Genomic DNA, 23,576 nt, shown 5'->3' with positions numbered 1-23,576 from the left:
TAACTCTAGAAGACAGTTTTTTTCAGGAGCTAATGTTTTGGAAATAAATCAATAGTACTTCTGTAAAGACCTACCTATAACTCGCGTGAGTAGATTGTTTATGTCTGAGGGTTTTTTCTGGGAAAGGTAGAAGTATATTGAGTTCTATGGACTTGATCCTGTGAGAAAAATTTCTCTATTTATTGATATTTAATTATTTTTTGCATCGAACTGAATTTAATGGGGTTTTATTTGAATACTTTCCTTCATCTATCAAAAATGGAATATTTGATACTTATGAGTTACTGTTTTTGTGTGATTTTCAGTTTCATGAGACTACATTAGTTTCTTTAGAGAATTCATATTAAAAATTATCTTCAGGAATAACTTTTTCACTTCATTAATCTTACCACTTGTGGGTCTTTGAACTGAGACTTACAGTTTGTATGTTATTGTGAGAACTGAGAACCTAATTATATCGTATTGATAATTATCAATTTCATTATTTTCAACTCAGATTTTCCTCTTCCGTATTTATCAAACTTTCATATTTTCATTGATGATGACATTTTCTGACTATGAAGAAAAAAATGATCTCATTATTCTCATTGTTGGCCATTGTATAAGGAGATCTGATCCTTCTGAAAATTTGAGTGATTATTTTGGATATACAAACTTAGTATCGATTTGTTTTTTTTCCAAATTCTGATTGAATTTTCTTGGGTTCTGGTGGTCCAACCAACATGGTATTTTGCATCAAGCTTGGAATTGTTCTACTATCTAAACTCTGATCATTCTTAATGAAAATTTTTCAAAGAAAATAGTAACGATCGAAAAACTTTATACCCCACAATGATCCTAGAATTCTCGAATGTAAACAAAATTTAGATCTTTTATTATTGCTTAAGCACTAGGTACTTAAAAAATATTTTCGGTCATACAGTTTATCTAGGAAGGGCCCCGATTTTGTTTTTTCAATGGAAAACGTATTTTTTTTTCTTTTTCTATATGAAAAATAAAAGATACTTCATGACCAACTCTCGCTTGGAAAATATTGATGATTTTCGAGATTTTAAGCATGACTGGTTATTGTTTTTCAATATTATGTACTCGGAATTTTTTATTTTTTATTTTATATTACACAGTTATGGCGAATCGTATTGGAATTTATTCATGGTCAAATATTGTAAATGAGTTACGCTCTCGAACAGTATACCTGAAATGAACCAGTGATACACAGGATATGAAAAACAAACAGCTGGTCAAATTTTGTAAATGGAAATTTCTTATTTCAAATGAATCCCCTTGTATGTTATAATATATTCATTAGATGTACAAACAAAGGATCTACAAATTTTGTTGAGGATACCGTATGGTGAAATCCACTGGTTTAAATTTGTTTTTTTATGAATGGAAAATATTCATAATTCTTGCCTATAATTTCAACAAACCACTTTTGAAAGCGAATTCCATTCGAGACGACCGATGAAAATGGACAAGAGGATTTTTTTTCCGATGTTATATACAGGGTGTTTCAAAAAATGATAACCCCGTCTCTGGGATTCAACTGAAAAATAATTGGAGTTGATCAATAAAAAATGTACTTAACGTAATTCGTATCCAAGATAAAGGGCATTTAAAAAAAACACATTATTTACGATTTTGCAGAATCGTGCTGGCAACATTGTAATGAAGTTTGAATCGAATATGTTTTGGAAGCTGATACATCCTATAAATTTGTTTTTATATCTGACTCTTATAGAAGGCGTTAGATACATGGTTCATGCCAAAAAGTATTGTCAATTAATGAAAATTCCAAGTGAACTTCATTCAATTTTTCACCAAAACTGTAATCTTGGTAAAACTCGATACAATGTACCGTTTTCGGAATACATATTCTGATTTCAAATATTTTTACAGAAATGGAAAATTTTCAACAGAAAAAAAGTTACAGCAATATTTCGAAAATGTTCATTATCGAAAAACACCCTGTAACTGTGTTACGGTGATAGCTACAGAGTTGCGGTTGTCGCTAATGATTTTCTCATGAAAATTGGCCTGCAGATTCCGACATCAGTTTTCGTCTATCTAGTATAGAACTAGGACTTCCCATTCAAAAGTGTCCAATTTGGCCCACTCTGTACAGTTCTAAGTCTGTCTGCGAACTGTAACATTTAGCGGTTTATTTTCGTTTTGAATACGGTCATTATGCGGTGTCAACGCTCGACCGGTGAAGAAATGACAAAGCAACAAGCCCAGTCAAAATTGGCAGGTGAATCTTCAGACAAAGAATGACTCATTTGGTAAATCCTCTCACTGCCATTGTCAGCATCATTGTCCCAGAGATTCCGAAAAATGACACAGCAGCTAACAACAGAATGTCATTCGCGCAAATACAATATGTACCTATTTGAAAGAGTGTGTATAAAATTTCAGGAAAAATCTGAAAATTTCATAAATTCAATATTGTATCAATAACAGCTTGTCATCTTCTCTGGATGCTTTCAACCATGTTATTGAGAATATCCTGCTCAATTTGTGTCTAAAGTTGTGGTAAAGGATCTTGGAGCTCTTGAAGCGTGAAAATGGGCAATAACATCCATTTCACCAGTGGCGTCCGTAGATAAACATATATCGAAACTTTCGTTTAAGACACGGCATCTGTTCGAAATTTCCAGATACTCTTGTACATTCACTTTGAGCAGCACACTTCCATATTGTGATAATTTTATTTTGGAGCACCAAAAGCAATCCCTTCGCAACATCGAAATATGTAAATGGAAGTTTTCCATCGAAACATATTCCAAAAATAATCTCTACAGATGAAACTTACATAAATCTTCATATTTGTAATTTATCTCAATAGTTACCTCTGTGTGTGTATGGAATTTGAGATGAGGAAGTATAGTATCTAGTCTTTATGTAAAGCTGTAAAGATTTGAAAATATTTTAGGGAGGAAGATCAAACCCCAATATGCAAATTTTCAGCACAAAATTTTAAATACTTTTCCATAAACGTCTAATAGGCGGTGAATCATCCTGTATAAGGTGTCCCATTTCAAGAATGAAGTCAAATATCTCAATATTTTTAAAATGGTTGACATTTTTTCAAAAACCGGTAATGGGATGCTTTTCGACAAATCTGCGGTTAAAAACTTTGAAGACGTTGAAAAATATAGTGTGTCCTATTTGAAAGACACCAACTATCCTTTATATCTCTTAAATGTTATGTGTATTATAACCATAAAAATTACAAAGAAAAACGTTTATTAATTTTTCGAATATCTCGAACAGAAACCAAGTTATAACGAAATATTTTAAACAGCCATTTTTCAGAAACGCCCTGTAACTCGAGAACAAAGCAATATATCTATTATCTACTTTCTGATATCTTATTATTCCGATAAAAGAGATCGGGGATCCTTGAAGATTTCCCCCAAATCTCGAAATGCTTTCAGTGAGCATCGAATTTGGAACGTTCTATATCGGGTGTCCCAAATTCGTTGTCTTATGACGGGATAGAGGTTCTCCAAATCCCTTTGAGCTAGAAAAGGAATAAATGGCACATTTTCGAGCTCGATTTTTGAGACAATTAACCTGATGAAAACCGCAACCTCATAAATTCAACTGTTTTCAAGCTATAAGAGAAAATTGGAAAATGGCGTGAAATGAAAAGTTCTCATAACTTCTTTATTACTGATGCTATAAACATGAATCAAAAACATTCTACAGGAACTTTTTTCAGAAGAATCCATTGATGTAATCATTTATTTTTTATTGCAATTAGTTTTGAAATTATAATATGATCTTGAGTTTTTTTAATGTAAACTATAAAGATTTCTATAACAAATAAAATCGCTTTTTTTCTCTTTTTCAAAAATATATAACATGACATATAAATTTCTTATCAAACTATAAAAATCATCAAAAGTTTCAGTTTCATATGGCAAATCAATCAAGTGCCATTTATAACAATCTGTGAACTTCTGATAATTAAAATATTCTAACACCGTTAGATTTTTTCCTTTGGTCACACTTGAAGAACAACACCTATCAATTTGAAAATGTTGAAAAAATCGAATGATATTAAATCCAGAGACCTTGGTAGCTCCGAATATTTCAATTATCTGAAGTTCACAGATTATCAAAGATAGACATTTGGATGGTTAGCCTTGAGAAACTGAAACTTGATGATTTTTATAGTTTGATAAGAAATTTATATATCATGTTATATATTTTTGAAAAAGAGAAAAAAAAGCGATTTTATTTGTTATAGAAATTTTTATGGCTTACATTTAAGAAAAAACACAAATTTGTATTAGAACTTCAAAACTAATGGCAGTTAAACAACGAATGATTACATCAATGGATTCTACCGAAAAAAGTGCCTTTAGAATGTTTTTGTTTCATGTTTAGAGCACCAGTAACAAAGAAGTTATGACAACTTATCATTTCACGCCATTTTCCATTTCTCTTTTGTAGATTGAATACAGTTGAATTTATGAGGTTGCTCTTTTCACCAAAAATTCTCTCAGAAATCGAGCCCTTTTTTATATTTTTAGCTCGAAGGAATCCCCTCACTAGACAAGCAATTTAATTTATCAAATTCAGTACAATAATTTTCCAGAAATACTGTCAATTAAACCTATGATTTGTGCATGACAGTAACATTTATTATATCTAAACAATCAAAACGAATTTGGGACACCGATACACGCAGTCACCACAAAACTAACAAACACAAATATGTCACATAACCTAAATCGGATAATGCAATGATTGACGTACAAGAGAAATTATCTACGTCATAGATAATATCTAGAAAACAGTCCTGTTCGATAAATGTCATAGATTCTATGACATCTTTCGAACAGCACTGTTTTCAAGGGACGAACAGGTGTTATATTTGACGTTAACGTTATCACGTTATGTTTTCATATGATTATATTGCGAAACGATAACAACTTCGCGTTATCCGGATGGTTTCGGAGAGATTGCCGTTTTTCGGTGGCTTCTCTAATCTCCTACCGATCTAAATTAATTTCTGACGGTGCGGATCCGTACGATTCGCGTGTCCACGTAAATAGAAACGATTAACTCGCAACAGAGGCGGGTTCAAGTTCAAGGTCGGTTTTCAAAACGAAATCGAATCTTTTTTAAACTACTAGGGTTTCTGAGGGGGCGACGAACCCTGTTGAACTAGCCATACGACGGGTAACAATTTAATACTAGTATTCTTCTTCTTTTTACTTTTAAATAGACATTTTGCTTATTCTACATAGAAAATTCACCACTTTCATCACGGGCGTAGCCAGGTTTCAGTTTCGAAGGGGGGGGGTTTACATATTATAAAAAAAATCTTATGTTTTTCTTTTTAAATATATCAACTTTAAAAGAGCCAACCCATTCAGTCTATTTTCACTAGTTTTATTTTTCAAGTATGTTTTGAGAAAAAAAGCATTTTCAAAATCACTTTTTGAAATTTAGTTTATTTCTTTACATCGATTCCTATAAATATATTTAGGAAGAAAATACCGCCGTAATATTTATACAACAGAGTACTCAAATTCAAATTTATGAGTAGAAAGTTTATATGCAAAAAACCGGTAAAAAATGATAGTTATCACCTTTTTTGCATTTTTTTCAATGTTTTATCATGAAATTTTGGTGGCAAACTTCAGATTCGAATTTTGTACCCCAGAAACAGAGATAATGAATCGAAGAAATTAAAACTTCCCCATCAACTGAGTTTTAGCAGAGATATATATAATACGCCAATTTTGAACTATCGTTTGAGCCAGGTTTTTCGGACAAAAAACTTTATGGAAGAACACGTCAGAAGATTAAATTTTTTTTTTAATGTTCCGTCACAGAATTTTGGTGCTAAACTTCAGATTCGGATTCAGAACCCAAAAAAATAAAGGGTGTTTTTTTTAGAGCTATAGAACTTTAAATTGCAATAAAACAACGATAGATTATTCGATTGATATGAATTTTATTTATCCGCAAGATAATCTTGTGGCATTACATTTTGAATATGATTTCTGGCATATGACCGACAAGGCTGGCTCGGATGTAGTCCAATCTGGACGTCCAATTTTCGATGACTTTTCCAACATTTGTGGCCGTATATCGGCAATAACACGGCGAATGTTATCTTCCAAATGGTCAAGGGTTTGTGGCTTATCCACATAGACCAATGACTTTACATAGCCCCACAGAAAGTAGTTTAGCGGTGTTAAATCACAAGATCTTGGAGGCCAATTCACAGGTCCAAAACGTGAAATTAGGCGGTCACCAAACGTGTCTTCCAATAAATCGATTGTGGCACGAGCTGTGTGACATGTTGCACCGTCTTGTTGGAACCACAGCTCCTGGACATCATTGTTGTTCAATTCAGGAATGAAAAAGTTAGTAATCATGGCTCTATACCGATCATCATTGACTGTAATGTTCTGGCCATCATCGTTTTTGAGGAAGTACGGACCAATGATTCCACCAGCCCATAAAGCGCACCAAACAGTCAGTTTTTCTGGATGTAACGGTGTTTCGACATACACTTGAGGATGAGCTTCACTCCAAATGCGGCAGTTTTGTTTGTTGACGTAGCCATTGAACCAGAAGTGCGCTTCATCGCTAATGGACGTAGTGCGCGATACGTATTCCGCACAGAACCATTATTTTCGAAACGAAATTGCACAATTTTCAAGCGTTGTTTAGGCGTGAGTCTATTCATGATGAATTGCCAAACCGAACTGAGAATAAATCACTTGACAGCTGTTGAATCGGTCGCCATCTTGAACAGTAATGCCAACTTAAAATTATATACCTCGAAAAAAAAACCCGTTACATACGATCGAAAAAATCAAACTAACCCATAACTTTCCTTTGAGTGGCACATGTGAGCACAAGTTGACTGGATTACGTAGAGGTAATTTAATTCAAATTTCACATTACAAATTAATTGAACTGAGAGTGATAATTTCATTCACTTTTTACAAATTCCATTGAAAAATATTTCCGAGATTTTGGAAAACAAATAAGTTCTTTGGCATCTTTAACATTTCGGGGGGGGGGGGGGGGGTGTTTGAACCCCCAAAACCCCCCCTGGCTACGCCCGTGACTTTCATTCAATGTTCTATCTGGGCAAGTTGTCACTTGCCAGTTCTTGGGTCTTCCGATGTTCTTTCTCCCAATGGTGATTTATCTCTCGAAATTCTCACTATTCGGGCTTGTTTCATTCTGTTTCTATGCTCATTCCACTCAATTTTCTTTCCAAGAAACCATTCATTTATGTTGTCTATTTTGCATGTTCGTCCTATGTCTTCGCTCCTCTCTCTGTACAACAATGACTTACCTGCTATCCTTCGAACAATTTTCATTTCGGTTGTTTGTAGTATTTGCCGTGTTCTTGAGGTATCAGGCATGTTTTCCTCCGCATATGTCAGAATTGACCTTGTTGCAGTTTTATAAATTCTTGCTTTCGTTACTATTCACAGATGTTTATTTCGGAAAATTTTCTGGTTCAATTGAGCAGCTGCTCTTTTGTTGCTTTTATCGTTTGTTCTCGCACTGGAGAAGCGGATTCTAACGTTCATTTAAAAAAATATATAGAATATATTAGGTGTACAACTTTGCTTCCGTCGTTTTGCAATAGAAGGCTATAGCGGTCAGTGCTAGTCGAAATAAATAAATCGTAGATGTCATACAATAAGCTTAGGTATTTGTAAAAATAACGCCATCGAAATATTAGTCGATTTGTGTCTGCATCATAAAGTTATTCTCGATTAAACATGTCAGCTTACGCGCCATGTTCTCGTCATTTGAGGAGGTTTCAATATTGCTTTAATATGAAGAAATCTGCGGCTGAGGCTCATCGAATGCCTTCAGATACCTATGGTGAGGCCGCTATTAGTGAAAGAACGTGCCGAGAGTGGTTTCAACAGCGGCGACTTCGACGTCGAACACCAGCATGGCGGTTGAAGAGAGAAGGTTTTCGAACATGCAGAATTGGAGGCATTACTTGATTAAGATTCGTGTCAAACGCAACAAGAATTGGCGAGATGATTGAGAGTGACGCAACAAGCCATTTCAAAACGCCTGAAAGCCATGGGAAAGATTCAGAAACAAGAAAATTGGGTGCCGTACGAGTTGAAACCGAGATATGTTGAACGGCGTTTGTTTGCTTGTGAACAGCTGCTTGCAAGGCAAAGACAGAAAAGATTTCTGCATCGCATTGTGACTGGAGACGAAAAATTGGTTCATAACGATAATCCCAAACGCAGAAAATCATAGGGATATCCCGACCATGCTTCCACGTCGACGGCTAAACCGAATATTCACGGTTCCAAGGTCATGCTCAGCATTTGGTTGGACCAGCTCGGCACAGTCTATTATGAATTTTTAAAACCGACTGAAACAATCACTGGCGATCGTTATCGAACTTAATTAATGCGTTTGAGCTGAACATTGAAAGATAAACGGCCTCGATACAACGAGAGACATGATAAAGTGATTTTACAGAATGACAATGCTCGACCCCATGTTGCGAAAGTGGTCAAGACATACTTGGAAATGTTTGAAATACTATATATTCCTATTCCTTAAATTCACCATCATTCATGGGACTCATTGACAGGAGGTAAGATTGTTCAGTTTGTTTGTGTTATTGCTTTTGATCCAAGAAATTTCGAAACTAAAAAGTTGTATCAATTTCAAACACACATTGATTAGTTTATTTGAGTATTTCTCACAGTACTGTCAGAAAAAAGAAAGGCAATTACAGCCTGGATTATTAGTGGAAGAAAACCTGTGCAAAACGATTTCACCTTCAAAGAACCATTGAATGATTTGATTCTTACCAAAAGCAATATATCAGTCTGGATAAAATTTGACCAAAAAGCATCTGAATTTTAATGAATCAAAGACAACATTACATAAAATTAATTGCTTACAGGTTCAAAACAGTTAATAAAAAGAAAATTCTTATTGATAAACAGAAAAATATAATAAGTTGAGTATGATTTTATGGTGAATACAGAGAATAATTGCAACAAATTGTGAAATTCATTAATCTGGAGGTAACTTGGTTATTTGAAAATGGCAGTCTCATTCAACAGTGGACTCTAGAGAGAAAACAAAAAGTTTTTCAAGTATAAACAAGGTTAAAAGTAGAAAGCACTATTTTGAATGCTGGATTGATGGGGTTTTTACCTGGATTTTTTGTTTTGACAGTGGTGTTCATGAGGATTATATAAATCTAGGAAGGGAGAATTATTTTATAATTGGGTTGCTAAATTGATACATTTTCTGCAGATAATTATGTGTTCACAGCTCAAATGATGAATATCAAAAATTCATGGAGCATGACCGAAGTTATATTATATCAAGCTCTATGAAAAAGATCTGTAAACAGAGTCTCTCATTTCGCTTTGTACCCCCAATTCAGGAACACCCCGTATTTCCAGACATCCGAGCAGATGCGCCAGATTACGGTGTTCATAGAACCGAGAGTTCCAGTGATGAAACGATTAGAGAAACAATTTTTAGGCGGCAAAAACCGTGTAACGTGGAATTTCACTTAGCGGCAATTACCCGCGATCGTTCCATTATCCTAATGGCATTATCTTCGTTAAAGCGCGTCCGTAAAAAAGAAAACTGCAGAAGTACCGACCGGTCAGATCGAATGGCGCGATTATTTTTTATTGCTCCGTTATTTCTAGAGCACAAATAGAGAACCGCGGTTGCGAATAGACGACGCTGCATTGTTTTACGCTCAATAAAGTGTAAAATCGAGGAGAGCGGCCGTGCCCAATTGGTTGCTGGTATACGAGGGTTGAATGACAAACGCCACGATAGAAGATGACTATACAGGGTGAGTCTTTGACTTGTACATATATTTTAACCGAAGATTCTTGAGGTCAAAAGAAGCACTTTTTTCATTTACCATTTTTTCCGATTCGGCCCTGTTAAAAAGATATAGCCATTTCAAATTTTTATAATGAGCTAATTCACCCCTGGTAACCGGAACACTGAAGTTTTCGCAAGTATAAGATATACAATTTGAACCTTGGAAATAAGCTACTAGATTGGAAAAACCATCATAAACTCACTTTTAACATTCCATTTGTTGAACAAAGTAGTATTTATAATACAATAAATGAGTTATCCCAATTTCATTGACGATAAAGATTAAATATTTTTCTCTTGATTTTCTATTTCATTTTCGATAATCATAACGAATTGAGCTCGCTACCACCCATATTAGCTTAGCTCTGATACTCATAATTCATATCCATTCATTTATTATATCGCATTTATAATATTATATCGTTGATTATTTCATTTCCCAAAAGAATTGTCATTTAACCTTACATTCTCAAATGAATAATATTCATCTGTGAAAATTCTAACACAGACTATTAGTCTGTGCTTTTAAGTTTGAACCTCAAATTTCGAGTGTTGCAAATTTAAACACAGCAGTTCGAATAATCTATGTTCTAACCTAAAATATTCATTTTCATTTCCTGTTTACACTGTTATTGTGATATGATATTTGGTATTGTTTGCATAAAATAAAAATCATCGAAGATTTGAAGAAACCTAACAGAATATTGAAGCTCCATACATATTTTCAAGAAATTTAATAACAATTTCCAAAATAATTGTGTGGATACAAAATAAATAAGTGTGCATTCTGATAGAAAGCAATTCCTTTATGAAATGAAGCATTTGATTTGTTCCAACTATCTCATAAAAATATTGATCTGCATCAATATTTTTGAAGCCATCAGTGTGAAAATATGGAAATAAAGTTTTATGGCTCTGTAATCAATGGAAAATGTTGAACTCCACTTGTAATCAAATTTGTACTATAATATGTACCAACATTATAGCCAACCCTACTACATGATTCATCTTGATTTTGCCATTGAAAATAAATGAGAAATATTCAATATAAATATCCACAATTTCTGTTGCCTGTTTCTTTCAACTCAACTATTTGTTTTCACATTAAAACAATTATGGCACTCTTGGAAGTATGTCAATCATATGCTCTAGGATGAATTTATGGAATAGCAAAAGAATAAAAGTATTCAATCTCAATCAATTGAAAATTTGTCTAGTATGTACCTAGTGCTATGTTTCGATGTGAGTTTGAATGGCCTGAAGAAGAATATAGTGTTGTTCGATAGCAGCAGTCTTTAGTGGGATATTGTTGGTTTTCTTTATAATGGGACTATTTTGTGAAAACTTTCTTAAGCATGGGCTTTATGGGTAATCTGGACTTTTCAAAAGGAATGTTGATTTTAATGAAGTATCTTCTTATTATCAGAGCTGTGCCAAAGCTCAGTAATTTGTAATCAAATTGAGGAGTCGAGGTGAGCTTATTCAAATAACTTCATTTTCAAACTAAGTTGGCTAGTACTTCAATTCTAAAACCTGAGACATGACATCATAGTAAATATTCATTTCTGTGGATTTTTTGCCACAACAGAACAGAGTTGCATTCAGACAAAGTACCCAATTTTTTCAATTTCACAGATAATTTTTTTTTTTTAAGATCAAGTTACTCGAAAACGGCGCTTTGTACAAGAAAATATGAAGAATACTTTTAGTTTTCAAATTAGCCAAATATTCTTCAATGAACGTTCAAATTACTTTTGAGAGTTGGGTTCTTTGAATTTCTGGTAGTTTTATGGGATGTAATGTTCAAAATGAAGAAACTGAAAGATGTGTAGGGCATCTTGTGTTCGGAAAAGATGTATCACATCAAGGAAAAGCTATATTCCAAAAATCATTTCCTTCAATAGAACCATTTACGAGATATAGTCGAAAATCACATTTTTTTATCGATTTTCAACAGCCTGTATCTTTGTAACCGGGCCGAATCGGAAAAAACTATAAAGGAAAAAAGTGTTTCTTTTGACCTCAGGAATCTTCGGTTGAAATATATGTACAAGTCAAAGACTCACCCTGTATAAATATCACTATAAGAATAATTAAGGGTCACTATAACAGGCCAATTGAAAAGTCTCCGGTCTACCATAGTAAAACACATTTTTTCGGCAAAATTCGATTTTATTATTCAACATAGTTGCCTTCGAGGGCGATACAGGGATTATAGCGATCTTCCAACTTTTCGATACAATTTTTGTATTACGATTTGTCTTTCCCTTCAAAAAAGGCCTCAGTTTCGGCGATTACTTCTTCATTGGCGCTGAATTTCTTTCCAGCGAGCTTTCTTTTGAGGTCTGAGAACAGGAAAAAGTCGCTGTGGGACCAGATCTGGCGAATACGATAGATGCAGAAGCAATTCGAAGCCCAATTCATGCAATTTTGCCATTGTTTTCATTGATTTGTAAAACGGCGCATTGTCTTGATGAAACGGCACCGTTTTTTCCTCAAATGGGGCCGTTTTTAACGATTTTATTCTTTAAACGATCCAATAACGCTATATAATAATCGTGTTTGATGGTCTGGCCCTTTTGGAGGTAATCAATGAATATTATACCTTGCGCATCCCAGAATACTGATGTCATAACCTTGCCAGTTGACTGTTGTGTTTTTCCTCGCTTTGGATTCGGTTCATCTCGTGCTGTCCACTCAGCTGACTGTCGATTGGACTCCGGAGTGAAATGATGAAGCCATGTTTCATCCATGTTCACATATCGACGCAAAAATTCAGGTTTATTGCACTTAAACAGCTTCAAAGATTGCTCAGAATCATTAACACGTTGTTGTTTTTGATCATGTAAAAATATTCGTGAATGATATGATGTACACGTTCAGATGATATCTTCACAATGCTGCTATATCGATAAACTTCACTTTACTACGGTCATTCAAAATTATTTTGTGAACTTTTTCGATTTTTTCGTCGGTGACAGCCTCTTTTGGGCGTCTACTGCGTTCGCCGTCTTCGGTGCTCATTTCACTACGTTTGAACTCAGCATACCAATCAATGATAGTTGATTTTCCTGGTGGAGACCCCGGAAACTCTTCATCAAGCCAAGATTTTGCTTCAACTGTATTTTTTCCCTTCAAAAAGCAATATTTCATCACACGAAATTCTTTTTTTTACATATTTTTTCAAATAACAAAGGTAGCTACACTCACAACGAAAATTCTCACAAACTAATGGTCGTATTGCTGTCAAAATTTGACACGTATCGTTTGAAGGTTGACACTAACTAAAAATCATATGGATTTAATACTAGCACCGTCATCTGTGCATAAGACCGGGGACTTTTCAATTGGCCTAATAGGTCATCTCTATCTGAAAAGCACCCATCCTTCATGTGTTGATGTGTTCATCAGTTGAATGATTTTAAGAATTTCAAGAAAAATGTCCGAATATTTGATTGTTTTGGAACCATATTTGCTGTACCATTATTTGGGGTAATATTTAGTGTTTTGGAAAAATTTTGCAATTCGACACTTTTTCTTTTATGTGTAGTACATTGTACCGACATACTATGGAATAAAGAGTATTATTAGTATTATAATTCCGATCGGGTTTCACTAGATGGCGTTAGAAAGATGAGATTTCGTACTACAAAAACATTTCTGACATTTTTGCCTGAGATTAGTTTGAACGCGCGTCAAAGATGGACACTAGCAAAGAGAAAATAAGCTTTATTCTACAGTTTTTCTTCGATAAAATCAAACATGCAAGCCAGATGGCTGAAAATGTAAATAGTGTTTATGATCCCAATAGTGATCAAATCACGAGTAACTTTTGATTCCGTTCCGGTAATTTCGATGTCAAAGATGCATCACGAACTGGAAGGTCAATTGTCGAAAATATTGATAAAATCATGGACATTGTTGACTCCGACCGTCATGTAAGCACTGTTTCGATTGCCCAAGATTGCATACAAATAAACCGTTTGAAACCATTCGCATAAGGCTGGTATCAAAAAGAAGCTCGATGTATGAGTACCTCACGAGTTAAGGCAAAAAACCTCATGGGCCGAATTTCCATATGCTAATCGCCGCTGAATCGCAACAAAATCGATCCATTTTTGAATCGGTTGGTGACTGGTGATGAAAAGTGGATCACTTACGACAACGTCAAGCGAAAACGGTCGTGGTCGAAACGTGGTGAGCTGGCGGAAACGGTGGCCAAACTAGCATTGTAATAAATGAACATTTTTTCCATTTAAGATGAAAGCACCATTTTTCCTGTATTTATCATTCTTGTTTCACCCACAATTGATTATAATAATATGATAAATATTGCAATTCTTCCAGAAAAAAAATTCATTCTTTGAAAATTGTCAGTAGGGAAATTACATTGAGTATTAAAAAATTTTGTAAAAAATTTTAACCTCTGTATTTGAGAATTTTCAAATTCAAGAACTACCTGAAATCTGCTCTAGATCTTCTGTGTACGTATACATACTTGGAACAAAGAACTATTCACTGACATATGTCAAATGTCGCTTTTTTCCTTCCGATCAACTTCTTTGGATTTCTTGAATTCTCATTTGAGGGTGAGTTCATCTGATTTTATTCCATAAATGAGTCGTGATGGATATTCAAAAAAGCTTTACTATCGAGGAATCATGGATGTGTTCATTTCAGGAATTCTACTATGCATTGCTGATGATATTTTATTTTCAGAATGGAGAATTTCAAAATTATTTGTAAAACGTATGCGATAATTCTAATAAGTGATTGGAATATTTTGAATTACTCTTTCTGTTAGAGAAACTCTGCAAATATTCACTGATTTCAATATGAAAAGATCCTCTCAGATTAGATTCATTGAACATTCTATAATAGCAAAATAATTCTACATGTCCCAATCATTATTATGTAGCGAAACGATTTATAGAATTAAAAACTGAATATTAAAAAAAGGTTTTTTATATCGAGAATCTCCTCAAATTGATTCAACCTAAACTTTCAAATTTACCAAAGCCTCACTCACCTCACTCACCACTCACCTATACATGTTGATCAGTTTCCCGCAGGTAATTCGATATTAGAATAATTTTCTTTCCTCAATTTTTCAACAGAAATCTTTTCTCTGGTTCAGTTATCTCATACCCTTCATATATCTGATTTGAACAAACAGTAACTTGCATCGAACGTAGTGGAAAATCAACTAGGTGAAATGTAGGAAAGTGAAATTGAAGAGTTATCATGTTATATATGAGTAAATCAGTGTTATCAATTAATTGATGGTTGGATGTAAGACGTGTGTAACAGAATGGAAGACAATAGCTCATTAACAAGTCATAAACCCATCGCAAAGTGCGTATTACCAGCGGGTTGGACTGTTTTTATTGATTACCGTTGAAGTAACAATGTGAAAAGATGGAATTGTTAAAAATACACCTAGCAATCTTTCATCGGAAGTAGTGTAGTTAGTAAATTTAAGCTTCGAAATATCTGCCTCTTTCCCAACCCATTAAGTATAAGGTATGTGAATAAGTCTTTCCCGTTGTTTTTAAAATTTTGAGCCTTTATTGTGAAAAAATGGTTACAAATGAATTATTGAAAGTATTGGCCATCGCTAGCTACAACTTTTCCCCATCTTTCTGGCAACATACGAATCCCGTTGCGAAAAAATTCGACCGGTTTGGCCTCTATCCAGTCATCCACCCATTTTTTGGCTTCCTCGTAAGAATGGAAGTGCTGGTCAGCCAGGCCATGCGTCATCGATCTGAAGAGATGGTAATCAGACGGAGCAATGTCTGGACTATACGGCGGGTGGGGTAGGACTTCCCATTTGAGCGTTTCTAAGTATGTTTTCACCGGCTGTGCAACATGTGGGCGAGCATCGTCATGTTGCAAAATAACTTTGTCGTGCCTGTCGCAGTATTGTGGCCGTTTTTCTCGCAGTGCGCGGCTCAAACGCATCAATTGTCGTCGATAGACCTCGCCTGTGATCCTTTTTCAGAAGCTCATAGTAAACCACACCTAGCTGGTCCCACCATATACAGAGCATGAGCTTGGCGCCATGAATATTTGGCTTGGCCGTCGATGATGATGCATGGCCGGGTAGTCCCCATGATTTTCTTCGCTTCTGATTATCGTAACGGATCCACTTTTCATCGCCAGTCACGATACGATGCAGAAAACCCTTTCTTTTATGTCGCTGAAGCAGCTGTTCGCAAGTGAAAAAACGCCGTTCGACGTCTCTCAGCTTCAGTTCGTACGGCACCCAATTTCCTTGCTTTTGGATCATTCCCATGGCTTTCAAACGCTTGGAAATGGTTGTTCGGTCAACTCCCAATGCTTCAGCAAGTTCTTCTTGCGTTTGACACGAATCTTCATCAAGCAAAGTCGCCAATTCTTGATCTTCAAAGATTTGCGGCCGCCCGGAACGCTCCTTGTCTTCCACGTCGAAATCGCCACTTTTGAAGCCTCGAAACCATCCGCGAACACTTGAATCATCGACACAACCTTCTCCATAAGCTTCCTGAAGCAACCGATGCGCCTCGGCAGCAGATTTCTTCAAATTGAACCAATAAAGTGAAACTTCCCGCAAATGACGTCGACTCGGCTCAAATTTCGACATTTTCACGATTTCAAAAATTTATGATGCGAAAAAATTTCAACTAATGTGTTAGTGTGGAATTGTTGACAGATGAATAAGCTTTGATTATGACATATGTAACCATTAAATACTCGCACAGTATTGGTGGCGCCATCTCTTACAAAAAACGGGAAAGACTTATTCACACACCTAATAGGTATAATTTAATAACATATTTTCTCTTTGCAGGTTTTCGTCTTCCTACTTAGATTCGTAAGTGTTATTATAACAAGAGGAACAAAACGGACTCGCGAAACTTCCTCCTTCTAATTCTACCGCTATACGAGTCGTCCTAGCTCTCCCCCCCACTGTTCCTCTCGGTCGCGCGCGCCCACCCCCACCCTTCAGAGTACCTGCCCGAACCTGCATAACGTAAACGAGCGACACGCGTCAACTTGACCGTACCTATGCCCCTGCTCGTCGAGGCGAACGATGGATGAAGTCGACAATCCGAAGGAGAAAGTGATCAGAGCACCCAACCTCAAGAGGGGCAAGGCGGAGGAGAGGATTACTGATAGGGTGAGTTTTAAAGAAGACCTGGTATTGCCTTAGTTTGAGTCTGCATTTCAGTTGACATTTCTCAAATGGGGTGTTAAAAATGGCGTGGATTATTGTGTACAAACGCTTCGTTACCGAATTACTAAACCCTTAAACTATATTTCAAATTTGATCTTAATATCTCAAAAACTGAAAGATCTAAGAAGAAAAATCCTCTGAAAAAACTAACAATCTTGAAACTTTGACGCTCTATTGTTAGGTGACGAAGTGATTTCAAGCAGATATTTATGGAAAAATAGTCTTATTTCGACCTGAAAAATAATTTTGAATCACCTTGTTTACAGGGTGTTTCATAATTGTTGGGCAAAACATCAAGAGGTCAAAGTAATTATCAAAAAATATGAAAAAAGTTTTCATAAACATATGTCCGAAAATACTTCTTCGCATTACAGCCATCCGGAGTCTTAATTTTATTCATAAATTTTTTGCGATATCGTTTGAACGCTTCAATTGATTTGAATGGAAAATTGGTCATGGCGGTAATTTTCTCAAAGAAATTCCTATTTAATATTTTTATGACATTCGAAAAAACAATAGTTTCTCATAAAAATCCGATTTTCATTTGAAAAATGTATTTTGTGTGTTTTCAATAGGACCAGCCTTTTTCAAAATATAGGCTTCTGAAAAAATAATGCTATTTTTAATTCACTAAAAAGTTATCTTAGTTGATAAAATAATCATTGTGATCACTTCAACCTAATAAATTCAGAAACCTATAACTCGAGAACGGATAATCTTATCGAAAAAACACAAAATACATTTTTTACGTACATAGGCGTACAACTTTGCTTCCGCCGTTTTTTTCCGAAATTCGAGGCTTTATTGTAAATAAATGGTTGTACATTTCTGATTCAAACTATTGTTCTTCGCTGGCCACTACTTTCTGTCATCTGGTCGTCTTTTGAAGTGATTCACGAATCGATCCAATTTTTATTTCTTCATAATACCGGAAGTGCTAGTCCACCAGGCCGTATACCATTGATCTAAACATAGTCCGAGGGAGCAACCTCTGGAGAATACGGCGGATGGGGTAGCACTCCCCATTACCCCATTTTAACGTTTTCAAGTATGTCTTGACCACTTTCGCAACATGGGATCGAGCATTGTCATGCTTTAAAATCACTTTATCATGTCTCTCGTTGTATTGCGGCCGTTTGTCTTCCGATGCTCGGCTCAAATGCATTAATTTCGTTCGATAACGATCGCCTGTGATTGTTTCAGTCGGTTTTAACAGGATTTTCTGTACTTGGGATTATCGGAATGAATCCATTTTTCGTCTCCAGTCACAATGCGATGCAGAAATCCCTTCCGTCTTTGCCTTGCAAGCAGCTTTTCACAAGCATGCAACCGCCGTTCAACATCTCTCGGCTTCAACTCGTACGGCACCCAATTTCATTGTTTCTGAATCATTCTCATGACTTTCAGACGTTTTGAAATGGCTTGTTGGGTCACTCCCAATGATCCTTCCAATTTTTGTTGCGTTTGATAAGATTCTGCATTTTCAAAAACCTTCTCTCTTCGACTGCTATGCTGGTCTCGACGTCAGAATCATCGTTCTTGAAGCGATGAAACCACTCTCGGCACGTTCTTTCACAAATAGCGGCCTGATCATATATATTTGAGAGCATTCGATAAGCCTCTGCCACAGATTTCTTCATATTGAAGCAGAAAATTAAAACCTCCCGCAAATGACGAGAATTTGGCTCGTAAGCTGACATGTTTAGTCGAGAATAACTTTATGATCCAATACAAATTATGTTACCAATATTTCGATGGCGTTATGTTAACAAATACCTTAGCTCATTGTATGACATCTACGATCTATTTATTTGGACTACCACTTACCGCTATAGCCATCTATTGCAAAACGTCGGAAGCAAAGTTGTATACCTAATGAAATTAATCGGATTTTCAGAAAAAAAAACTCCACATTTTTCTCGGAAAAAAAAGAAAAAACAGGAGTTTTATGCATTATCCACTAATTTTCTATTAGAAATCTACTCCTAAAACTTTTTTTGTTAAGAAAATATCTTCAGCATAAGATTTGCCTTGAAAAGTTGCGCCTATGACCAAAGTTCCATCGAAATCAATAGAAGCCTTCAAATGTTATCGCAGGAAATGCATGATTAAAATGAAGTCTTCGGATAGCTGCTATTCGAACAAATGGGAACATGTTGAGATGCAATTTTTACAGGGTAGGACCATTGGAATCAAGCAGCCAATTTGGACTAAGCCAACGTTTCGTCTTAAATATTTAGACTTCAACAACTTGTTCTGACAATGATTGCAATTTTATAATAGACTTTTTAATGTTTTTCTACATTCATGCAAAAAGCAAAACTTTATTGAACTATATTTAGTGGAAGAAGAAGTTCTTTATTGCACTAGTGCAATAAAGTTTTTATTGCACTCATATGTCATTCTACTTCAACGTGCTGTCACCATGACAAACATAAACTTTCAAACCCACTACATATTTATCGTACTTCACTACGAAATATTCATATTGAAAATTGCACCAATTGTTCATTCACTTTCAACATTGAGGGTAAAAATAAAGTTTGAGTTAAATTGTTCGTAACGTATTAGTTCCTGTTTCAATGCAAATTGATATTAATAATAAAGTATTCATGTTGCGCTTTTCATTTTCCTACACCTAGTGCCGCACCTCAATAAATAATTTTTTTGCTTTTTGCATGAACGTAGAAAAAATGTTGTATGCAACTCGTGCAAAAATTGTTTATTGTGTTGTCCATCTCGGCCTAACGGCCTCGTTGGACAATTTCACGTCGAGTGCAATAAACATTCACTTTTTGCACTTGTTGCATAAATAACTATTATGTCATTCTATCTTAGTTCTTATACATCCAACAAAGTGTTACTTTCAATTACCAATATTCTCTGTACTCAGATTAATCATTTTCTTTTCGACTAAAAATGAACTTGCTTGGTTCAAATCTCAATAATTTCAATGGACCTTACCCTTTAAATTGAACTTCAACATGTCTACTTAAATAAGTGAAAACACAGAATCAGTTAATGGAAACTTTTTTCTTATTTTGAAGAGTACTATCACGTCATGAAATTTTGCCCCACCAATTAGGAAACACCCTGTAACTCCGAATACTCGGGGATGAGAGTTCTCAGTTAGACTAACGTGTAGTCTACTTCAATAGTGGGGGGATTGACACAGCTTCATGGTCGTCCTTATGCGTTTGTATGTAACGAACAACGTCTCAAAATTTACCAACGAATTATGATTTTGATGTGTATAGGTTCTCGAGAGAGTCAATTGGCTTTAATAATGTACAATCTCCATCTGAACTATTTGATTCCTTCAAGGTCGTCCCGCAGAAGAGGATATTATCGGCGGTCAGTCCGGCAAAGCCCTACTACAGGCGCAGCGCATCGTTGCAAAAGGCGTCGAAGAGCAAACCAGATCCGTCGGACAAGGTGAGCTGACGACGGAAACGAAGACGTAACCAAAACAAACGTGAAGTTTGAAATCGGCACGGCCTTGAAGACGACCTATGTTCTCGATGAAGCAATTTCAATTTCGATGAGGCGGCCGATTTCATTCGACCTTGGACGCTCCAGTTCTCCCAACGTATACATTCGTATGATTTTTTGTTTAAAGGTACCCGTTGCGAAGAGATCTCTCTCTGTTGGTTCTGCGAGTGCGCCTAAAAGTTATGGCAAAAGAGGGAAGAAAGAAGCGGAGCACGGGGAATTTGCTGAGGCTGAATCGGTAATATTCATCTATGTTAAATGACTCTAAATGTAACTTTGAGTTGAAGGTAGAAAGACGCAAACCACGTGATGCCACTCTAGGCGATATCTTTCACGTGGTGCCAATTACCCACTGAATACCAAATCACTGTAGTGAATGAAGGAAAAAGGAAAAAGTACGATTTCTAATTGTATATAAATATCAAAAGATACGACTTATCTGGTTAATGTTCGGCAAAAATGCCATCCTCATAACCATTGTCAAACAGAAGATTTCCACATTATTACGTAGGATTCAAAATCGAAAGTTTTTCGTCATCTTGGGTTGATTTATGCGGTACTGATGATCCCTAACAGGGTGAAACCGGCATATCGCTACTCTCCTTCGATGACGTGCATTCTCCTTGCCCCTTTCGATTTTGAATCCTACGTAATAACGTGGAAATCTTCTGTTTGACAATGGTTATGTGGATGGCATTTTTGCCGAAACATTAACCAGATAAGTAATATCTTTTGATATTTATATACACTTGGAAATCGTACTTTTTCCTATTCCTTCATTCATTACCAAGTGTCAGTCATTTGTATTTATTAACCCCAAACAATCCACAATATACATTATGTATCGGTCTAAGAACCGCCCCCTGGGGAACCCCATAATCTGTTTATCTAAGTTCACTCATGTATTCTTCTGTTCCTATTCTTACTCTACTTTTAGAAAAACTTGGTCATCATTGAATGCCTATTTTTATACTCTTTCTGTATGTTTTTGCGGAATATCTTGTGTGAATTTTCTATTTTTCTGAACAATTCAAATTTCAGACAAGCAGGTATGTTTTTTGAGGAATGTAGTCAGCCTTGGGAATATACAGGGTGATTCACTGGGATGGCCTATTATACGTGTATGAAAAACTAATCATAATTTTGAACTGAAAATTTGCATATTGGGGTTTGAGACAATGATCTTTCTTCCTAAAATAATTTCAGATCTTTACAACATCCGGTTATACCGGAAACAGACTACTACTTCCTCATTTCTAATGGCACACCCAGTATATTATTGCATCATTGGATAGCTTTTTTGATGACAATTTCGGCAATATGCCATACCTTGAGTAAAAACTCAACGGTTTTTATTATGAAAAAAATGGTGGCGATGAGGACTCACATTTCTTCGAATTTTTAGGCAGAAGAAGCTTTTTTCAAAAAAAAAAAAGAAAATTCTTTTTCGATTCTGCAAATACATAGTATTATAAGACTGTTAGCGATTTGGACCAAAAATGCACAGGGTGCTCATAAGAATATCATGAACTTGGACAATTCGAATTCATCGAATATGCAAAAATATACTGGGTGTGCCATTTGGAATAAGGAAATAGTAGTTTGTTTCCGTTATAGCCGGAAGTTGTAGAGATCTGAAAATATTTTAGGGAAAAAGATCATTGTCTCAAACCTCAATATGCAAATTTTTCAGCTCGAAATTATGATTAGTTTTTTATAAACGTCTAATAGGCCATCCCAGTGAATCACCCTGTATATTTCCAAGGCTGACCACATTCTTTAAAAAACATACCTTCTTGTCCGAAAAGTGAATTGTTCAGAAAAATATTAAATAGTCAATATTTGGATTCCAAAATTGGGAAATAACAGAAAAGGAATACAATATGTTTTCTCGATTTATTGAAAATAAGCGAATAATATGCGTTTTAGTGTCCATAGGTAATTAACTAAAAACTTAACACATGACTCAGCCATCGACTCATTCAAGCTTGTTTTACCATATATTCTTTGAGTTTGCATCAGTGATGCCCTCATTTCCTCAAAACCAGCAGTTCGAGCCATTCACACACATTCAAATTTAAATGAGTGTTCCTACGTGAGGCATTTCCAATACCATTGTGTAATATTGGAGACCTGTTCGAACTGTGTAAACACAATTGAAAGTAGTCTGTTCTACTGAAATTGCCGTTATTCTTCGGAAACGTTCGGGGACACTATAGGTGTTCCACTGGGAACTCTGTCGATCTACATTTTGTCAAGGAAGAATAGGTCGTTTGAAATCTCTGCACATAGCTATTGACGAATTATATTTTTGTTGCAAAGTTGGCTGGCAGTATTATCCTTTATACCCGCGTGGAATTCTGTTCAGTTTATTTTTTCAGTCCATTCAAGGTGTAATTTTCACAATAGATATCGAAAATGCACTTTCTCACTTTTCTCTGATATTTTGTTTGCCGAAGCGGTGTAAATGTTGCATAAGTATTGCGGTGTAGTGACTCTATCAAAATCATATGCATGAAAATGATACAGAGTCAAATTCTGCGGCGATGTGATAGTGCAAACAGCAGAATTTGTTTGTTTGGATTGTTCCTAATATTCACAGACTACTCAACTCAGTTAGAAATTGCAGTTTTTCCCTTGCTCAGGTTTTTTGCTCCACAACTTTAAGTCTTATTTTAGACTTTAGATGATATACAGGCTGTCCCAAAGTCGATGCTTAATGAAAGCTTCTCGAGAAAGATATAAAGAAAAAAATCTTCAAGGACAATCGAGCTCTTTTTTCGTAATAATAAGATATCAGATATCTTGATTCATTCTCGAGTTAGAGAGTGTTTCTGAAAAATGACTGTTCCAAATATTTCGTTATATCTTTGTTTCTGTTCGAGATATTCAAGAAAATTCTTTTTTCAGTAATTTCTATGTTTTATATGATACTCATTACAGATCATAGAAATGAAATACCGTTTTTGAGCTATGC

At 35.4% G+C, this 23,576-nt stretch overlaps 1 protein-coding gene across 14 annotated transcripts in view; it reads left to right on the top strand.

Annotated features, from left to right (window-relative positions):
• LOC123676572 (mitogen-activated protein kinase-binding protein 1) overlaps positions 1-23,576 on the top strand; it is a 127,763-nt gene that overhangs the window by 496 nt on the left and 103,691 nt on the right. For 6 of the 14 annotated variants that reach the window (XM_045612561.1, XM_045612544.1, XM_045612549.1 and 3 more), the window contains exons 2-4: positions 16,721-17,050; positions 20,432-20,542; positions 20,727-20,837. In XM_045612561.1, coding sequence (XP_045468517.1) covers positions 16,964-17,050; positions 20,432-20,542; positions 20,727-20,837 — 309 coding nt within the window. In that variant the 5' untranslated portion in view covers positions 16,721-16,963. Of the gene's footprint in view, positions 1-31; positions 86-14,428; positions 14,478-16,720; positions 17,051-20,431; positions 20,543-20,726; positions 20,838-23,576 lie in introns of those variants that run through there. The other 8 variants (XM_045612559.1, XM_045612557.1, XM_045612550.1 and 5 more) reach the window with 3 other exon arrangements.

Source organism: Harmonia axyridis, chromosome 3 (genome assembly GCF_914767665.1).
Source record: "Harmonia axyridis chromosome 3, icHarAxyr1.1, whole genome shotgun sequence".
NCBI classification, from domain to species: Eukaryota; Metazoa; Arthropoda; class Insecta; order Coleoptera; family Coccinellidae; genus Harmonia; species Harmonia axyridis.
Note: the sequence above shows the minus strand (reverse complement) of the source record. Positions and strands in the feature narration are given on the sequence as shown.